At 37.6% G+C, this 22,068-nt stretch overlaps 1 protein-coding gene across 2 annotated transcripts in view; it reads left to right on the forward strand.

Annotated features, from left to right (window-relative positions):
* The first annotated feature begins 392 nt into the window (after nucleotides 1-392).
* Nucleotides 393-22,068, forward strand: part of Zc2hc1a (zinc finger C2HC-type containing 1A) — a 39,803-nt gene continuing 18,127 nt past the window's right edge. For both annotated transcript variants that reach the window (XM_028890409.2, XM_028890408.2), the window contains exons 1-4: nucleotides 393-500; nucleotides 12,293-12,369; nucleotides 14,742-14,858; nucleotides 20,572-20,713. In XM_028890409.2, coding sequence (XP_028746242.1) covers nucleotides 485-500; nucleotides 12,293-12,369; nucleotides 14,742-14,858; nucleotides 20,572-20,713 — 352 coding nt within the window. In that variant the 5' untranslated portion in view covers nucleotides 393-484. The remainder of the gene's footprint in view (nucleotides 501-12,292; nucleotides 12,370-14,741; nucleotides 14,859-20,571; nucleotides 20,714-22,068) is intronic.

Consider the following 22,068-nt stretch of genomic DNA (forward strand, 5'->3'; position numbering starts at 1 on the left):
TGTGTCTGCCGAGCAAGTCCGGGGGATGTTTGACTAAATAGAGAACCTTGGAGGATGTGGGACCTAGGCTCCTTTAGATTGCTACAAGAGCCACTCCGTTCCTAGGGACCGCAAAAAGACATCCTTGTATTGACTGGAGATGAGGAGCTCCAGAGGTGCAGAGGTATTCTAGGCAGGAAAACAAGGTCGGAGGGGGTGGGGGGTAAAGGCTGCTGGAGTGGAACAAAGGCGTGGCAGGATCTCAGGAACGCCGAGTGAAGCCGCCGCTGCTCCCAGGGAGGGCGGCTGGAAAAACCTGGTGTAGGGAGCGTTCTCCCTGGAGACCGCCGGAGGCGCGGCCCCGCCCTCCGTAGCCCCGCCCCAGCTAACGTGGACCAATGGGAGAGCTGGATGTTAGCGTGTGGGAGGCGCGGCTGGGTTGCTACAGCCAGAGCTGGGCGGCGGCGGCGGCGGGCGCTGCCGGAGGAGCCCGAGGCGGTGCGCCATGGAGGGGCTGGAAGGTGAGATGCCGGGGGATGCGGCCGCGGGGCTCGAGCGGGTCGGGGCGACAGGGGCCGGGGCTCCCGGGGCGAGTGCGGCCGGCCGGCACTGCGCCGAGGTCCCCGCGCCCGCCGATGCCGGGGCCGGAGCTGTGACCGCGGGCTGCCAGCGGCGCACGGTCCGCGGCTTCCCCGCGGGGTCGGGAGCCCCTCGTCCTCTCTCCTGCAAGGCCTTCCCACCATTACCGGGTCCTTCCTGACCCCCGAGTCTCCTTTGGGGAGTCAGCGTCTCTGGTGAGGTTTTAATATCTTTGCAAACTGTATTCTCGGTTAATGTTCGCGAGGTCCGGGTCGCCAGCCCCTGCTGGCCCCGCAGGACTCGCCCCACCTCCTGCTAGCTCCCGACACACACCTTGGGCATTCCTGGGTAGCCTTCCTTCCATTTCTGCCGCGTCTTGGTCGGAGGGATGCCAGAGCATCTCCAAGGAAGTGTCCCTGGCCAGCTCTACACCGCGAACAATAGCTCCAGCCTGATGGTTTATTCACGAGGACTAACTAGGGAAGAGCCAGCTTTGGTTCCTTATCTTCTCTTTTTCCTGGTGGTGTAACCATGGCTTCAGATTTTGCTTTGTTCCCAATTCTTTCACTTTTTCTCCCTTTTCATCCATTTTAATCCTGTCTGAGGACAACATTCGTTTAAAAACAAAGGGAGGGAAGAAAACAAAAAACCAACCTAGCAGTGGTAGCAACAGCTTTAAGATTAAAAAAGACAGTGTACATTTATGATAAACAAGCTTTCAGAATTTTTGGATCCTGGTTTTGTTGGTTTGTTTTACTTTAAAAGAAAAAAAAATTCCACCACTTAACATACTTGGAATGAGCAGGGGCACCGAGCCTTTCATTTTCTTGTATTATAGATAGTTATTTCAGGACGTGTTTTGAAGTGAAAAGTGGTAACTGATAACTTTCTTTCAGTAATTTAAGTGCACCAGAAAGAAAATGCAATAGTATGATTATGGATTTTATTTCATAGTTTTATTTTGCAATGAAGCCCTCACCAAACACCTTGAAGGCGATAAAGAATTCCAGTTGACCACATATGGGCCCAGCTACAGTTTACTGTGACCTGTGAAGGTCTTGATGTACCATCCAACTTTACATGAAATGAGAAATTGTAAAGACTTCCTTTCAAAAATCTTTTTTGGGAGCCTCTGCAGGCAGCTTATTTTAATTATTTAAAACTATACTGGTGTAGAGACTATATATAGAAAACAGGGCTGAAACATGGGTTCCAGAATTTTTATAATGTTATAGTGCATGAAGAATGTTTTAGAACACTTCCCAGATTTTTACTGATCAACATTTACTGTGGAAGAAATATTCACCCAATGTTTCATTTACTCATCCTATGCATGCAAAGAATAAAAGTATAGCCAAAGCTCTACCCATTCTAAGAAACTTAACATTTTAAGCTGTGCTAATATTGCTGTTGCAATGTAAGTCAGAAATTTTGAAAATATAATTGAAAACTATCATACTATTCAGTCACCTGAGTGTGTGTGTGTATAGAATATATGGATCCTGGTTTAATATGGAATGAGCATGATTTCTGAGTCTGGTTTGTGTCAAGCAGTACCAACCCTTTGACGCTTTGATTTTTTTTTTTTTCCTAACAAAATAGGATGCCATCATTAAATGTGTTTAATTGTAATGATTGAGGTTGAAATGTAAGAAAATAGTTCTTTTTGTCTGGCAGAACAGCTGAATATTGGCAATTTCAAGTAGTTCAACATAATAAACGCTCAGGGTGTTCTGTTGATTGGAAAACAGTGCGCTTTTTCTGGCTTCAACCCCACCCCACCCCCACCTTCCTTAAAAAAAAAAATCAGTTCCTATTACATCACATTTTGCAGACTTCATTCATTAATTTATTCACCCATGCTTTTACTTTGTAAGTTATTTGATAGCTTTCTTCATTATTGGAATTTATAGGACAATGTATTGTAAAAATGTTCAAGTTTGTTTACTGTATCTTTGTCATTTAGCAAAAATATTCTTTGACATTTGACTTACATTTTTAGTTGAAAGTAGTTACTGGTCTCTTGAAAAAGTTCTTTCCAAGCTATTTTTACTCTTTTAAAGTAAATGTTTATTGCTTACTTATAAATCATATACCATTTATGTTATTTTTGATCTTCTGTGACTTTTATGTCTCTGGAATTGTCACAAAGTGAATTATTAAATTGCATACTGTATTTTAAACCAGTGTTGTTACAATTTTGTATAACCCATAGCAGAACTTTTGCACAGCTTAGAGAAAAGCCTTTGATCCCTTTTTGTGTGAAAGTATACCCTGGATGCACCTAAGGAGCGTAGAAGTCATTTTAGAGCTGGGGACTTCTAATATCTTACAAGTTTTATCATCTGTAAGATTGAGGTGATAAAGTCTAAGGTTTTATCCTTACAGACAGTATTGTCATTGCCTTCCTAATATCCTAAGATATGCTATAACAACTATGGCAGACATTAGGCAGGCCACTCCTCTTCTGGACTGCTGCATTTATTATCTTAGTATTGCTCTTCTGTGTTGTCACACCTACCTAGTAGAAGTCTGCCATCATGCTTTGTTAATGCTTATCTTTTGTTTTAGCTTAGTATAAATGTGTACTGGTTTACTGAATAACTATACATCTTTGTTAGTAGTATTCATCTGTTTGTCATTGCCGTGGCTTTTGATTGATGCTGAGTTGGAATTCAGGTATTTTAATGGCCAGAAAGGTTCAAAGAAGCTTTTATCTAAACTATTATTTTCTTGTTGTCTTTTTTATTTTTTCTCTATGATTTGGGAATGTACATTTTTTTGAAAATTTATGTTTTTGTTTATGAGTGTTTGGCTTACATGTATGTACATGTACTATGTCTACGCCTAGTGCTGGCAGAGATCAAAAGGAAGCATCAAATCGCCTGGAACTATAGTTACTGGCCGTTGTGAACCCCCATGTTGATACTGGGATTGGAACCCTAGGTCCTTTGCAAGAGCAAAAGTACTTGCTAGTACTCTTTACCATTTGGCCAGTTCTCTAATCCACAATTTGGGCATATTACTCAAATCAGAATCTCAGTTATCTCAGCTATAAAAAGCAAAGCTATTAAACATTAAATCTGACTGACTCTATTAAGTATTAAACATGCACAGAAAAAAAAACATTAGTTAAATGTCAAGTGCATTGAAGTACATATTTATTCAATGGGTAAAGACTAAGGAAGCATGTTAGATGCTTAAGAGTATTCAGTTATAGCTAAAACATTGCATGCCATCTCTCCTGGCCTACCAGGTGAGTCCCACATAACTGTGCCCAAGATAGACTGGAACAAAAGCAGAGACCTCAAATGCATATATATATATATATATATATATATATATATATATATATATATATATAGTGAAGATTAAAACTATGAGTTCAAGGCCAGCCTGGTCTACAGAGTGAGATCCAGGACAGGCACCAAAACTACACAGAGAAACCCTGTCTCGGGGGGTGGGGTGGGGGAACAAAAACAAAAAAACCTATGGCAAATGTAGAGTAAAATCAAAGGGAGGGTAAATTTGGGAGATAGTTCTGAGATTGGAAAATGAGCTACGACTTTTTGTTACAAGAGAGAAAAAAGATTCCTGACTTAATGCCTTTGGCTTGAAATATGTTTGTGTAGTACTTGGGAGTATCAGATTTAAAATAAACATACCTCAGAGTTAACTTGGAAATTATTTACCTGAAAGTTTTAGTGGTTATCACTAGCAAGAGGGAGCCATTGCCTAGGCAAATCATACTTAACAAAGTGAGAAAAGAAGCTGCTTATAAAATCCCATATTTTGGGGTTAGGTAGAATGGGAAATTCAATGGGCAGAGTTTTTAGAGAAGTTTTAAAACTTGCCAAAAAAAAAAAAAAAGAATGTGGGGAAGAAACAATATTTATGAAGAAACAAATGAACTAGAAGAAACATTATTTGAGTGTAGGTAGGAAATCTAGTTCTAACCTGCCAAATCCTGCTTAGATGTTGAAACCTGGGAAATTTAGGATTGGGGAGAAATACAGTAGCCTAAAGAGGAAGAACATTAAAAGTCAAAAGATTTGTGAACAGGATCTTATGTTATGGAAAAGCCTAGTCAATGAGGGTTCAGAAGAGGTGGTTAAACATGACAGTTAATAGATTGATGGTGAGTGGTTACCTCCCATTTCTTAGTCTCTGTTACTATTAGTTTTCCCTGATCTTGTCTACTTCCCAAAGATAGCCTTGGCTATCTTTCCCATATTCTTTTTTTTTTCTTCTTTTTGTGGTTAATCCCCTGACATTTTATTAGTTTCAATTCACTTTTCTCCCTAGTATTTGAAGAGTAGGGTCTCTGTAAGATTAGGGTTTTTGTTTTTATTTTATTTCATTTTATTATTTTGTCTTTAGCTGAATATGTCTTAGAACATTTTATCTAATGCAAGAAAATCAACTAGTATTTGTTGAATCAAGTAAGAGGCCCGCTTTAATTTAGTGGATAGGCTTAGAAAGTGTGTCTGTAATCGTGTAGGGAGTGACAGAGAGGCAGAGACTAGCCAAACAATGTCAGTACTTGAAAATATACTACTCAGGACATTGGTCTTAAGTATTTCCAGGGTGTAAAATGATTACTGATGAAATGAGTGTAAGAAAATACCAGCACTCTACATCTATTTTTTTTCTTAATTGAGGAAGTAAGAAAACTCATTTAACTTTGTTTAATATAACATTTCATAAATATTTGCCTGTATAATAAGGAGTTTGAGACCGATTTATGAAAAGGAGAAACAGGTTTCTGTTCAGACTGGGTAGAGAGGGAAATGAGACTAGGAAGGAACATAGAGCAGTGTCTCTGTGTCTGCCACATCCCTTTTCAGCTCCTCAGTGGATGCCTGGAACCAGCCCTTAGGTGCGGTGATTTTTCCATGTATACACTTAACAAAGAAAAAATTGAGCTTGTATATTAGACATACTAAGAGATTGACAATAAATTGAATAATTATACTCTGACATTAACTATGAAAATGTGGCTTTGAGAAAGCATGTCAAGATAAAAGTTAGTTTCTTGGATTGTAGTTGACTAGGTCAATGTCACTGCAGTAAAAGAAACCCTAGATTAAGAAAAGTCAGAATTATTCTGAGATAAGATATTGATTGAGAGAGAGCTGGAAATTAGAGAAAGCTTGAGTGTTTTAAGAAAATTTTAATCTTTTAAATTATATTTATTAATCCAAAGTCAGATAATTCAAGTGGTATGGAGGGTGAAGGTTATGCACAGAATAACATGTGTATATGTGGAAGTCTAACGAGATTTGAAAAGGGAAATTTTAAGACATTTTGGAGATAGTAGGTCTGAAAGGAGACCGTCTGTAAAGGATCTTGGGAAGAAAGTGATATAATAAATTCAAGAGTTCTGTTACATGCTAAAAGTTGGTTTCAGATGAGCTGTGGTCCTTTATAATTTATAAGACCGCCTGTAAGCAAATTGGTGTACATAATGGATACCAGAATTGCTTCTGTTTTCCAAAATTTCTTTTCAAATTGTTTCTCCTATGAATTGTATACAATTTAGAGTATTACAACTATTTTGGATAGTGTATTATTTCATCTCACCAATATTATATACTAGTATTACATAAAAGTATAATTTCAAGCCTTATACAAGTTTTGAAGCTAATACATACTAGAACTCTTAACAGAATCAAGTTTGTGCTAGATAAGTTTTACCAAGGTTGGTTTTCTGAGTTTTAGAATACTAAAGTATTTAAAAATATTAAAGTATTTTTAAATAAAATATTTTTCTTATATTTTGGCAATTTTATATGTGTGTACAGTGTATTATCATATCCACCCAGACTCTTCGTTCCTACTTCCCAGAGACACTTGCCAACACATCCCCATGTCTTCATATTTTTTCCTTATTTATTATTTTAATAACCGTTGAGTCCAGGCTCATTATATACATGCATATAATGTACCTTCGGTGACTTCTAAGTGCAGTGTCTGTTTCTTTTCCAGTGAAAAGCATTTCATCGCAGTCCTTCCCATCTTTCACTTGTTACGTTCTTCTAACACCTTTCTCTGAGATACTCTCTGAATCCTGGTTAAGTCCTCAGCAGTCACTTATTCTCAGCACTTTGACTGCTTTTGAATCTCTACATAAACAACTACCCACTTGAGAAGAAGCTTCTCTAGCCAAGCTGAAGACAGTACTGATCTATGGATATAAATGTAAATATTTAGAACACTGACAATATATCTGTTTAGTGAGACAACAGTTATAGGCTCCTTCTGGAGTCCACGGCCCTTGAGCCAGGGACTTTTGACCAGATTTACGGTACCAGTCATGAATCCATCCCATTGATCAGGCCTGAAATCCAATTAAAAAGTAGTTGGTTTCCTCATATCCTTCATGCAACTATTGCCAGGCAGGTTGGTATTATAACATCTGAGTCCATCACTGGATAAGACTGCATATATTTTTTCTCCCCCAGTGGCCTCCTGTGGTGGTTTGAATGAAAGTGACTGCCATAAGCTGATAGGGATTGGCACTGTTAGGTGGCGTGGCCTCGTTGGAGGAAGTGTGTTACTGAGGGTGGGCTTTGATGTGTCTTTGAGGTTTCAAGCCAGACACATTGTCACTGTCTCTTCCTGCTGCCTCCTGCCCCAGATGTAGAAATCTCAGCTTTGTCCAGCTGGTCTGGTATGGTGGCCTCTGTGCCACCATACTTCTTCCTACAATGGTTGATAATGGACTAAACTTTGGAATCTGCAACCTAGCCCCAACTAAATGTTTCCCTTTGTAAGAGTTGCCATAGTCACAGTGTCTCACAGCAGTTAAACCCTAAGACACCTCCGTAGCACCCTTTTGCACTGTTGAAAGCTTGCCACCAGGGAAGAAATTTTCAGGTCAGTTCTAGCTTTCAGGTCATGTAGCATGATGTCTACATGTCTTGTAGCCAAAGGGTGTCCTTTCTTTGGCAGTAGGGTCTTACCATCTAGTAATAGTGGGCAATCAATCAAGAGCAATGGCAATATCTTTGTTGGTTTATGGGCCTGTAGGACTTCTATGACCAGTAACTATATGTGGCACTGAAATTTTCATTTAATATTCCATGTCTTTTGGAGGAATCATTGTCCATCCATGCAGGGTACCTGTGGCACAATAAAGTCTTTATTGACATGTTTTCACCAATTGATTCAAGTGCTTTTTTCCAACGTGTTTGGTCTTTGCTACAATTTTCAAGTTGCTTCAATGTCAACTCTGCCGTATTTTTATGTGCTTTAAGATTTGTTAGATTTTGGCACTGAGGAGAGCTTAGTGGAGTTTGCATAACTCAGAAAGTATGAGTATTATGTAAGGTAAAGCATTTTATTATGTGACATCCTAATTGTAAATTTTAGGTAGATTTAATGCATATTATCCATATGTGACAGATGCTAAGCTGAGCCTATCCATATGATTAGGTACATAGTTATTTCTAGTTCAACTGATGATGCCCTCTAACAAGGAGAAAGAGTACATTTTCTTGGTATAGATTGTTGACATTCTCAGTTCTCTGTCTGGACACTTGGAAGTGATTTCACCAGCATAGTACATACTACATGAGGTGTTTGTTTTCCATACGCATTGGCTTATTCATTCTTATATCTGAGGAATTTAAAAAATACAAGAGACGGAAGTGTTTTGTTAATCCATTCATATTTCCTACTAAGGCAGTTGTGATGTTTTGTTATATTTTGATATGTTGTAGATAAAAAAGCCACATGCATCATGTAACTTAATATCCTTATTTTATACCAGAGAGCTGCAACTTAAAGTTAGATAATATAAGACAGATTCCAGTTATTTTTCTACTGCACTGTACTGCTATTACTGTTATACCTTTTAAATGATTTCATAGAACAAAATGTAGCTTTTGGTTTTTGAGACCTAATTTATTTATCATAACCACTTTGTGTAAGTTTTTAGTAGGTCTTGGTATCAATTGATATGCACATGTTGGTAAATCAAAAGGAAATTAGAAATTTGTGTTTTTCTTATTTTGAAAAACTTTCCCCCCTTTTATTGAGGTTATTACCTGTGGTGCTTTAAATGAGGATGGCATCCCCATAGGCTCATATCATTTAACATTTGGTCCCTAGTTGGTTGAACTGTTCAAGAAGGATTAGAAGGCGTGGCTTCTTTGTTGGAGGAGATATGTCACTAGGAGTAGGCTGTGAAGTTTTAAGGCCCATGTCATTGCCAGCTAGAGCTTTTTCTGCTTTGTGGTTGCTATCTCAGCATGTAAGCTATCAGCTGCTGCTCCAGTGTCCTGACTACCTGCCTGCCGCTATACTCTCCGCCATAATTGTCATAGACTCGCCCTCTGAAACTGTAAGCCCCCAATAAACTTTCTTCTGTAAGGTGCCATGGTCATAATGTCTTCACAGCAATAGAGAAATAACAGAGAGGAGTTGGTACCAGGAAGTGGGCTATTACTCTGACAGGCCTGGCCATATTGTTTGAAGGCCTGTGGAAGACTTTGGGACCGTGAACCAGGAAAATGATGGAATGCTGTAAGGTGAGGGCTTATGGGCCATCCTGAACCAGGAAAATGATGGAAGGCTGTAAGGTGAGGGCTTATGGGCCATCCTGAACCAGGAAAATGATGGAATGCTGTAAGGTGAGGGCTTATGGGCCATCCTGAACCAGGAAAATGATGGAAGGCTGTAAGGTGAGGGCTTATGGGCCATCCTGAACCAGGAAAATGATGGAAGGCTGTAAGGTGAGGGCTTATGGGCCATCCCAGTAGGAGTTTTGAAGACAGTGGTGCTGAGAGCACTGTGGACTATGGAGGAGGCTGAGGAGGTTTCAGAGGAAACAATATTAACAACTGAGGTAGAGAACATTCTTAGGATAGTTTAGCCAAGAATGTGGCTGCCTTTTCATTGGTCCTAAGAATACCCCTAAATTGAAGGCTTTTGGACTACTTTTATTGCTAGAAGAGATCCTAAGACAGCCTAATATTGCCTCTGTCACTTGGAAGTTGTAGTTTGGAAGTATGTATGTTGGAAGTATGTAGTTTGCTTTTTCCTTTTATAGGGGTTACCGTTAAAAGAATATCTTAGTCTCAGAAGAGACTGGACTTTTAAACTGTGCTGAGACTGAAGGACTGGGGAATTTTGAAGTTGAACAAAATGCATTTTGATATGGCCATAAGCCTCTGGAGGTTAGGGGGTGGAATGTGGTAGTTTGAATGAGACGGGCCTCTATGGCTTATGTGCTTGAATACTTGGTCCCCAGTTGGTGGAACTGTTTGGGAAGGATGTGGTCTGCTTGTAGGAGGAGTCACATTTCACTGGGGGCTGGCTTTGACTTTTCAAAGTCCATGCCATTCCCAGTTAGCTTGTGTGCTCCCTCCCTCCTCCCCTGCCTCCCCCGGCCCCTCCCTCCCCCTCTGCCTTTGGTTGTGTTAAGATGAACATTCTCACCTACTGCCCCAGCACCATCCCTGCTTACCTGCCTGCTCCCATGCTCTCTGTCATGATAGTAATGGACTTAACCACTGAAACCATAACCCCCCAATAAACTCTTTGTTTACAAATTGCCTTGGTCATGGTATATTTGCAGCAATAGAAAATTAACTAAGACATTACCTTTCCCCTGCCCCTCTGAAACAGGGTCTTGCTAAGAAAGCCAAACTGGCCTTAAAAGCCCTGATCTTCACATCTTAGCCTCTCTAGAGTGCCAGGATTGTAGGAGTGTATCACATAGCCTAAGATTATTTCTGCTGTATATATTCCTTTTTATATTTTTTTTTAGTGCCAGTGATTTTTTTCCTTAAAAACATTTTTAACATGTTTGATGACTTGAGAGAATTCCCCAAATCAAATTTTATCATATGGTAAACCAATGGCAGCCATTAAGTTTTAAGTTTTTTATTGAAAACATGAGAGATGATTTTATCCTCCTGGAGTGAATAGAGAAATAAGTGGATAGTGCTGGATTTATGAGAGCAATGATTCTGTTTTTCACCATTGTGCTCCAGTATGTGTCTGGTAACCAGTAGAAACTCAAATAGCCATTCAGATCATATCAGTGAATTCATTTTTTTCTGAATGGTTAACTGTTAAAGGAATGTGCATATGCTTGTGTGTGTGTGTGTGTGTGTGTGTGTGTGTGTGTGTAGTGTGATTAAACCTGTGCCTTTAGGCATGCTAAGCACCTACCACTAAGCCGTACCTGCTGCCTCAGAAATTATCCTGAGGTTTTGATTTATAATGGACCTAATAAGTGGATAACTAAAGAAAGATGCTTTTAAGCAAGTGAACTATGAATTTTTTTTAACATTTATACTGTTTAATTTTTAAATCATTGCTTTATATTTAAAAGAATATATGAAAACTCAGGAAGCTTAAAATATTATTAAGCATGTTCTGTTACTTTGACTCACTAATTTAAAGACATTCTTGTCTTAATGAACTTACTGAGGTTCTATATGGAAACTACTTCAGCTTTCATAGTCCAGTCGGTGAGGTTCCTCTTAAGTAACCCGTTTTAATGCCAGTACCAGGGGAGGAAAACATCAGGTGAACCTTAGATTTGCTTTTCTAATGTCAGCTTTCTACTGTCCAGACATTTCACCTCCACCTGAGATTCCAAATAGTCACTGTTCACCTGAACTAGGGCAGTAGGGTACTAGGCAACTGAGAACAAGAGCCCTTCTGTGACTGCGTTTGAGTTCCTTCTGACTGCTCTATTTTGGATCACTATATTGTTTTTCTGTGGACTCACCTAATGACTGAAGGACATATTTTATGGAGTCAAATTGTGCATTTTTTTCAGGAGTTTGTTACTTTAAACAGAACATTTTTTTTCTAATATTTCTTTATATAGATAGAGAGCTTTCATAATCAGTGTAATTTCATCAGGAAGATATGTGGGTAATTTTACAGGTTTGCAGTTCACTTTTAGAAAAGTATAGGTGTAAAGTTAAGTTTAAGTTTAATACTTAGTAGAAAATAAAATATTTATTAAATCAGCTGTGTAGTGTCCCGGAGAACATAGTTTTATTTTCTTTTGAATCATTTCAGCAATAAAATTTGTATGATGGTACATGGTAGGCTACTTTAATGGTATAAAGATTGTAGCTAGCTATTTATTATTTAGTTAACTGGGACCAATTTTACCTCAATGTAAAAGTCTAATGGGTGATTATAATATAAGTATTATATGTGTGTGTAAAAATGAATAATTTACAGAAGACTTGGAGGTTACATAACTAGATGATCTCTTTTTTTATTGATTAAATTTTTCCCTGTCCGATCACAGTATAACTAGATGATCTTAACTTTGGGAATTTATATTTTGTGTTATCTGTTGATAATAAAACAGGATTCCTTTGATTCTAGGCTCCCAGATAAGCTTAGGATGATTAACTACTCTTAAGTGATAGTTCTTCATGTCTTAGAGCTGTTATTAAGTTAGATCTGATTCTGAATTCTTTGTCTTTACAGTAGACATAAGTAGAAGAAAACTATGTTTCCAACCATATCAATTTGGTTATGCTTGGATTAGCATTGTTTTATGTGTACTGTTATATTTCAGGTCACTGATCACTCTAAGCCTTAGGCCATTTTATTGATGATTTTGCTCATTTTGAAGTGTAACTTCTAAATAAGAGCTCCCAACTCACCTCTAAGACCTAAGAGAAAACATTAAAAGTTAAAATTTTGCAATTTGATTTGTGAAAGATTTTAATTGGATTATTTTGTGTTTTAGAAAATGGAGGTGTTGTCCAGGTTGGAGAACTGTTGCCTTGCAAGATTTGTGGAAGAACATTCTTTCCATTGGCACTGGTGAGTAGGCGGAGTCTAGCCTGTGTGCATTGGAACCTAGTAGATCTGTGATCATTTCGTGCTTGAGGACAGTTGTGCAAAAGTTATGGAGGACTCACAGGATAATCTTTGAAAATTAGTTTCCTCTGAAAATGACTGAACTTCTGAGCTCTGCTTTTATACACTAAATCTTCCAGCTTTGTAGGAATAGTAGGAATATTATGAGTTAGAAACACAAAACACAAATTTGAGGCAAAACTCTTCATGAATATAAATGAGACTGTATTAACAAAAATGTTATAATCTCTAGAATTTGCTTTAAAAGTACTACATGAGCAGGATATTTTGCTAAAATGTGAGGAATTGATAAGCAGTATAAGGAATAAATACTGTCACTCTTTCTGTTTTCTTCCTGTGTTTGAAATCATCCAAAGCAAAGATTTTGTTGTTTTAACAGTATAAAAATGCAGCTAAAAATGTGTTAATTTCATCTGCTTATCATGTAAACATTGAATAGAAACATGTTTAATTAATATTGATAAAATTACTCAGGTATATGTAGAATAATAATCATGCCTTTGTATCTTCTTTAATCTCAAATAAAATGTGCAGTTACTAGTAATTTAATATTAATGTTTTTAAAGTATCAGTCTGCTAATTGGAGTTCTGGCACAGTCTACTGTGGATCTTGCAAGCTACTTCTCTTAAGGATAGGTAGGAATTAATGCTTGAAAATGTTCTGATTACAGATACCTTCTAAATAATGATGGCTTTTTTGTAATCATTTAGAAATACTGTCAGTACATTCAGCAATTTCTTCACAAAGTATTTTTAAAATATGCCACTTAGTTTCTACAGAAGAAAATAAAAATCATATACCTCCCGATTTAAATATTTCATTAAATGATATCAAAGTTTAAAACAACTGCAGTTTGTATAATACAATTTCTAAGTAGGCAGCACATCCCCTTGACATATACTGCTAACTTTCCAAGAACAGACATATATATGTGAGACTACTAGAAAGTTGCCTGCTAGCATTATTTTATGATTTATGAGAAGTAGAGCCAAAAGCAGTGGGTAGTACCTCTAATCCTAACACATGGAAATCCAGAGAAGGAAGATAGCTACAAGTTTTAAGGCCAGCCTGAGCTATAGTGTAAAACCCTGTGTCAAGAGAGAAAAAAGAAAAAAAAAAGATATTTAAAAAATACATTCTAGGTGATGAAGAGATGGTTCAACAATTAAGAGCACTTGTTGCCCTTGCAAAGGACCCAGGTCCTGCTTCCTGGACCCATACTGATGGTGTCTTACAAGCCTCTATAACTCCATTTCCAGGGGATCCTACAACCTCTTCTGACCTCTGTAGATAACAGGCGTGCATGTGGTACACGTACATATTTAAACATACATGCTCATACACACACAAGTACATCTTCAAACTTTTTATTTAAGAGCATTTGTAGTCCAGTGTTGATTGAAATAAAGCTAAAACCAAATACAGATAGACAGCGGGTTCATGATTGGCTTCAGTACTAAATGGGCCAATTCTTTTCTTTTTTTCCTCAGACAGACATCCCAGTGCCCATTTCATGAGCACTTACTGAAATGTGAAAGGAACAAAGGTACATTCAGTACAATGACATCAGTCAGCAAACTTTCTGTAGTGGAGGGAGAATTTTGTTTTTCTAGAGAACTGGTTATTTGGAGATTAGCTGAGATAAGTTTTAACTGTGTGTGCTTAAAATGAACAAATGAGTTAGCATTTATTAACAATTTAGATGCAGATGTTTACATACTACAAGAAAAGTCTTAGATGAAGAAAGCAAGCTTGAGTTCTAGATGGAGGAAAAAGTTTTGAATTCTAGGAGAAAAGGGATAATTGTATGGGAAGGACACAAATCTGACCACTCCACTCGTTATTTTGGGTTAGTGTTGTATTAATCTATTTTTATGTTACCGTATGTAATCCAACTACCAGTGGGGTAACTTTTGTAACCCTGAGACTGAATCAGTCTCCCCTTACATGGTTTTTCTCATGTTTATATTTTGTGTTTACTAAGGACTTTTCATTGAAGTATCTTTGAATTGTTTCATTATTGCTTATTCTTAGCAACAGTGAAAACTGGAATATTAAGTGACTTCTGATGAAATTTTAGGATAGCATTTCTTTAGTTTCCTGAAAGGTAGGTAGGGTGTGTGTGTGTATGTGTGTGTGTGTGTGTGTGTGTGTGTGTGTGTGTGTGTGTGTTTTAAAGCTTAATTAAGGAAAGATAGAACTGTTTCCCTCTGGGTTTTTTAATGTGGTGTATAAGCTGGACTGAATTTTTAGTTTTGCGGTCTTCTCTTCTGTAGAAAAGAAAATATTATGCTGCATTTCTTCATTTTAACAGAAAAAGCATGGACCCATTTGCCAGAAAACTGCCACTAAAAAAAGGAAGACTTTTGATTCCAGCAGGCAGAGAGCTGAAGGCACTGATATTCCCACAGTCAAACCTCTTAAACCCAGGGTAAGTATAAGCTTCGGAACACTATAAACCTTGTTATTACACTTACTGAAAAAATCAAATGAGTAATGAATGTTACTCTGGGTAGAGTAAACAAAATTCCATGTTATGTGTTTAGAATAAATATCAGAAACCTAAATCTTATTTTAATGGAAAACAGATGAATGAATAAAAATGTCATTGATATGAAGTGTAAAACTATATGGAAAACTCTACAGGTTGTCAGTCTAGCTGTATAGAACTTCACTGGGAGCTAGTTTAAAATGGAACAAGCATTTGAGTGGCTCCCTTAAACTAGCTGTGTGATGCTTTTATTGTGAGTTAATTTAAATAACAGATAAAATAAATTTAATAAAGTGGGTTTTTTTAAGTTAAATTGGGACTGGAGAGATAACTTAGCAATTAAAAGTACTTGGTAGTCTTCAGAGGAACCACAGGTTCAGTTCCCAGGCCCTGTGTCCAGTAGCTCATCTTCTTAGAAAAAGTTATTGAACCTAAGTTAATCAAATGTTTATTTTTGTTTTGCTGTCTGTGTATATTTGCAGGGAAGATGTGAGACTTGACTAGGAAGCATAAAGCAGTATGTACAGTTGTACAGTGTTAATAGAAGTGGTGTCTTATGGGGTTGTTGTGGACATTACATAAGATTGTAATATTCAGAAGTTACTCTGCTTTTAGCAAAGTTTTATTTAATCACTTTAAGAGTAAAAGCAAAGTAAAAACTATATGAAGCAGTTTATTGCTTATTCTTCCCTAAAGTGTGGTCCATAGTGCATTAATAGCAGCATTATTTGAGAACTTGTTAGAAATGCAGAATCTTGGGCCTCACATATACACTGAATTAAAATCTGCTGTTTACAAGATTTTTGGGTGAGTCACATACATATTGAAGTTTGAAAAGCAATTAGAAGACTTTAACATTGTATTATACTTTGTTTTTGAGAGAATGTAATTTTAATAATCTGATATTAACATATCAAACCATACAAAAGGAAGTAAAAATAGCTCTTTTTGCCTGCTCATTAGAAATAACAGTTACTTCCACATTTATGTTTAAGCCTTTGCAGGATGTCTAAAAACCTCCATGGAACATAAAGGAATGGTATAAATGTATAAAGCCATGCTTCCTGCATTCTTTTGGTATATTGTACTATACTTCTTACTGTATTTATCTGTTTCAAGGAAATCCTACAAAATCACAAGCACCTAAACAATAAAACACACTTTAGTTTTGGTAAAATTAAAGACAGGACATTATGCACAGATTATGTGTATAAGAACTGCCTACCCGGGCAGTGGTGGCACAAGCCTTTAATCCCAGCACTCAGGAGGCAGAGCCAGGCCGATCTCTGTGAGTTCGAGGCCAGCCTGGTCTACAGAGTGAGATCTAGGACAGGCACCAAAACTAACAGAGAAACCCTGTCTCGAAAAAAAATAAAATAAAATAAAGAACTGCCTAAAGCAATTGAAATCCAGCCTAAATTACCTCAAAAAGAATATGTAGGAAGTTTATGGGATTCTGTGGCTAAGAATCTGACACGATATACATGAGGGAGGTCTTTTCATCTTAAAGGTAATTTCTCTAAGGTGAGTTCTTTAAGGATGTATAACTTTCTTAATAACTACACCATGTTAGACACAAGGTAAATTATGCAAACTTGTATTGGTGGGATCTGGAATGGGCAGGGCTAAAAATGAACAGAAGCCAGAAAGGAGAAAGGGGGGAGATGGGGAATAGAGTGGAGCAGGCCCTGTGCTAGAGGTTTTCAGAACCCTTCCTGAAGGTAAGAGGCCCAATTAGAAAGTGGGTGTCTTTCTAAAAGTGGTTACTTGAACAGGGGTGGGGGAATCACAGCAATGGCTTTCTATTCTCCATAGACATGTAAGAGGTAAGTACCTGCAGTCACACAGAGCCTTATTTACAGTAGCATGTTCCTCCCCAAGAAGAGAGTTGTTTCTTGTAGCCTAGCAGTTTCCTTGTGCTTTTCTTCCCTCAAATCTCTTCCAAGTAGCTGCACCAGTACTGCAGCTCTAGTTGGTGGTGTAAACCTGGAGAATGGAGCCTAAAAATGAGGTGGATTAAAGTCTCATGCAATAGACAACTTTATTTAGGGTATCAAACAGTTTATATTCTGAGGGTAGAGCAAGGTTATGTGAGCAAAGTTCACTTGAGTTCAAGTTGTATACAGTCACAGGAGTAAATCATATGAGTTTAGGCTGAATGTAGTCAGGAAACATCATCTGTATAATAGTGGATAAGATGATGGGTGATCTAAAGTGAAATCCACTCTTATTGTTACATCTGGGAGGGGTGCGAAAACATTCCAAGAACAACCTATGTTATGGAGGACCAAAGGTTACAAGACTCTTGTCTTCTTTACTTGGAGTTTTCTCACCAGTGCTCAGAATTCTCTTCACACAGCTTCATTCATGGACCTATTTGCCACACCAGAAAAACCAAATACATTCATTGATGAATAAATAATAAGAAGGCTGTTAGCAGCTTTCATTGATACAAAGATCTGTCTGTACAGAAAACAAGTGGAAAAGACCAGTACACCTTGCCATTAGATTACTGATACTGTGGAACAGATAAATGTCTCCATTTAACTGTAATTAAGAAAGTCTTAATGTAAGATTTTGCGTATATATCCATGAGGGAAGTAGGTTTATAATTTTTCTTTTAACAAAGTTTTTGTTGCTCTCATAAAATCTTTTGGGAATATTGCTTTGTTGTTACACTTTAAAAGAATTCAGTAGTATAGGGATATGGGCCTGGGAAATTTTTGGTGGGAAACATTTTAAATAATAAATTTACTTTTTAAAAAATGATACAAGTTTTGTGACTTTTTGCTGGTTGCTATTTTGTTTTGTAAAGATTGTTAGTTATTTAGCTGCGTTGTGTTCTTACCCTACAAGGAAGTGTCACGAAACACAACAGAATCCACTTATAAGAGTTTATTAGAGATAAAGGGATAGAGAGTGTACAGGCCTGTGAGAGAGACACGTGCGTGGAGAAGAGAAAGAGAGAGAAGAGAACCGGGAATATGGCGCTCCTCTTTAAAACCGGCTGGGGGCGTGACCAGGTCACGTCACTACTCCATGTGTGTGCGTAGATCACATGGTCACATTGCGCGCTTACGTGGCCATGTAACATCACGGATCCTGGTTACGCGAGACGCCTTGACCCGGAACTTGCTAGGCGGAGGTGTCCAGGTCCGCCAGGTATCCTGGTTACGAGAGATGCCCTGACCCGGAAATGCCTATCCTGACTGGAATTGGCTAGGCGGAAGTGTCCACCTGGTATATGCGACCGTGGGGGCGTGTTGTGAACCCTTCAAAGATACTTTGCATTTTTTGTTAATTATCAAATTTCTTGTCAAAGGTTTTCTTTTTATATTTCTTCATGTAAGAACGATGCATCATTTGCTATTTTTCATTTCTAGGTGAGTTTGAGAACTTCATACATCAGCACTGTATACACAGTACTCCTGGCTCCCATCCTTCCCAGCAGTTCTTCCCAAATTCATGATGTCTTCTTTAATTGTTATATGCACACTACATGCACACACATGTGTATGTACTACTTACTGAGTTCATTTAACATTGCTCATGTGTCCAGGGTTGACTTCTTGGGGTTAGATAACCTATACAGGAGCTCATCCCAGGAGAAGATGGATTCTTCCTCTCTCAGTAGCCACACGCTATCTGTAGCTCTTAACTTAGGGGCTTTTCCCATCTACTTTGATATGTCAGCTGGTATCATCATTGTGCTAGTCTTCTTCAGGGAAGCATATTTTTTAGTTTTATGGATGCAGCTCTCCTGTCGTGTCTAGTGGGCACTGTCTTGCAGCAGTTGTCTTGTTCCTCTGACTCTTACGGTCTTTCTGTCTCCTTCTCTGTGATTATCCCTGAGGCTTGGGGATAGCGGGTTGCCTAATGGCTGTATCAGTTGGGGTTGGCTACCACAGTCACCTCTTGTCTGCAGTTGTGGCTCTCTGTATGAGCCTCCATCTGCTATAAAGAGATGCTTTATGGATGAGGTGTGAGAACTACACATTTCAGTCTAGGCCTGTACATATGCTGCATGACCAGAGCTAGGCCTGGGAGTTGGGGTTTTAATTCTTATTCTTTAGTTTTGCTTTTGTTTTTTTAAATAACTGTCTTTTGACTTTGATTGAATGCATTTTCCTGATTTTAAAAATAAAGACATTAAGAATAGTTGGACTAATACAAGCTAGTATCATGGTTAGTGGATAGATTGCAGAAGTGGTAGAATCAGCCAGTTAGGAGCTGGTTCAGTTACAACCAATACTTGAGATGCCAGCTGATACACTCAAAGAAACAAAATGAAACTGTGTGCATATTGGCAATTATAGCATACTGGAAAATAGGAATCAACTGAGAAATTACTATGGACAGTTAAGACAATAAAGTAAAAATGGGAAATGTACAAAAATACTAGGTTTGGTATACTTAATAGTCTCTTAAGTCATGATGAATCTTGTATAGAATAGCAACACAAGGTGTAAGATTATTTAGAAATACATTTTACAATAAAGAGGAATCATTCTATGAAAAATACTTGAAATACTAAAAGATGCAAATGAATACTTGTTCAATTGAGATAACATATAAAATGTACTTACATAGGTCAATTCAACATAATAAAGATTAGGTTCCCTAGATCATTTATGAATGAAATGTTACATTTTTCTAGTTAAACTAATAGTTTTTATTTTTAGTGACACGCCAATTATAAAGCTGATACAGAAAGTGCACGTATAAGAGTAAGGCAAAGCTTGGGAAATGGCCATGATTTAAGATTACCCTGTTAAATATCAAATAATGCCATAAGGTTTTAGTGTTTAAAATCTTAGTTCTCAAACAAGGATCATCAAAGCAATGGGATGAACAGGAATATTCAGGTATAGATCTACACTCATGTGTCTAGTTGATGGTGAATGTTTTATTTCAGTATTGGGGTAGGGTGGAGTAGGGAGTCGAAGGGTACAGAAACTACAGCATGACTTTTTTTTAAATAGTTAGTTGAACTCTTTATGTCACAGTATATACCAGAATGAATAAAATACACAATGAATAATAATTAAAGAAACAAAGCAACACACACACACACACACACACACACACACACACACCCCAGAAAATAGTAAATTGACTAACACTTTTCAAATAATTCTGCATATCAGAGGACCTATAGGTCCACAGGAATTGGAGAGGGAAAGAATAATTTCTTCTCTACCTAGGGAAAATTATCCCAGAAAGCCTAAAAGCCAGGGAAAGAAGTTGACTAGGAATATGATCCACTTGCAGAATAAATACAGACTCTGTGAGATGATGACAGCATCTCACTCATAAAAGACAATCCAGTGGCATCCACAGTGTGGACTGTTTCCTTCCTCCAGAGCCAGTTTAGAACCTTTAGTTCTGGTCAGTTTTCCTGTAGAAGGCCGAGAAAGGAGAAAGTCAGAGTAGGGTCACAAATACAGCTGCATCCCTGCAGAGGACTTGACAGTATCTGCCTCGAGGAGAATGGAATTTAAAAGCTCCACAGTGTGACTGCAGATTTTTAATTTGAGAAAGATCACTGATGGATTCCTGCTAAGAGAACATTTAACGTAATATGGCTTTAACTGAACTTTTATTTCACTATATTAAAAAGTATATTTTGATGTTGTTTTTTTCTTACTTTTAGCCAGAACCACCAAAGAAGCCATCTAATTGGAGAAGAAAGCATGAAGAATTCATTGCTACCATAAGAGCAGCAAAAGGCCTTGATCAGGCACTTAAAGAGGGGGGCAAACTTCCTCCTCCCCCTCCACCTTCTTATGACCCTGGTATGTGGAGTAGTTAGTAGTGACAGAAAAGTTCATGTGGGCAAAGAATTACAGAATTTATTTTTTCAGTTGGTGTAAAGTAATTTTTATGTTGAAACCCAAAGGCACATAATCTTTAAGTACTTTGATGTCAAATAATGGTGATAATTCAAGCATCTAGATATAAAGATATATCCTTACAGAGCAATAAAAACACTACTTTTTTTTTTATCACAATGCTTTTATTTAAACATAAGCTTTATGTCTCTTTTTTTTTTTTTTGGGTTTTTGAGACAGGGTTTCTCTGTGTATTTTTGCGCCTTTCCTGGAACTCACTTGGTAGCCCAGACTGGCCCCGAACTCACAGAGATCCACCTGTCTCTGCCTCCTGAATGCTGGGATTAAAGGCGTGTGCTACCACCGCCCGGCTAAGCTTTATGTCTTAAAAATTATAAATATAAAATATTAATAATATAGAAAAATCAATCATGCTCATTACACATTCATCAGGATTCAAATAGTTATGTTGCTTGGTTCTTTGGTACCTTGCATGAAAAGAAAGTTATATTTCTAAAATATATAATTAATCCAGAACCTGTGGTATAGACTAATTACCTAAATTATGTTTCAGAAAAATACATTGTTACAGTTTCCACTGGGAAACTCGAAGCTAATTATCAAGGTAAAACAATTGTAATAAATACATAGAAGATATTGAGCTACACTTAAAGTAGTAGAATTTACATTTTGCTGTTGGATATGAGAGCATCGTCAACAGGCTGTTATTTTAATGTAAACAGCTACATTAAAATTGAATTAGTGATCGAGATTGGAGTTTACTCCTAGTAAAGAGAATGTTCTTTAGCGGACCTGGATGTGAGTAAACATTTTTTCTAGAGGAGACATTTCCCAGCCATTTCAGTCAAAGACCGAGTTGTAATTAGGTATTTAATATCGCTAAGGCTACTGATAGAACTGCTTAGCTTTCTCATGTTATAAGCCTTGAATAATACGTAAATGAATGGGTAGAGTTATAGTTAAAAAAAAAAAAAAAAAAAAAAAAAAAAAACACTTTATTTTCTAAAAAGGGTAATAGGCAGACTGGATTACACTTATAGGCTATAATTTGCCAACTCCTGAAGTATTAATAATTCTGTGCATTTCTGGGATAATCACACTGGGCTGCCCAGGACCCTTCTTCGTCTACATTTATGTTCTATGAAGTTGAGCACCCTGCTTTAGAGACATTTCCGTACTACACCTTATCTTCTAAGGCTTTTCATATCCATGTAAGTAATGAAGGAGTGCCAGTTAATCAGGATAATCTGGGCTGTAGTAATTCTTTCAGTGTTTGAAATTGCCATAGATTGTTGCTA

The sequence above is a fragment of the Peromyscus leucopus genome, chromosome 2 (genome assembly GCF_004664715.2).
Source record: "Peromyscus leucopus breed LL Stock chromosome 2, UCI_PerLeu_2.1, whole genome shotgun sequence".
Taxonomy (NCBI): Eukaryota; Metazoa; Chordata; class Mammalia; order Rodentia; family Cricetidae; genus Peromyscus; species Peromyscus leucopus.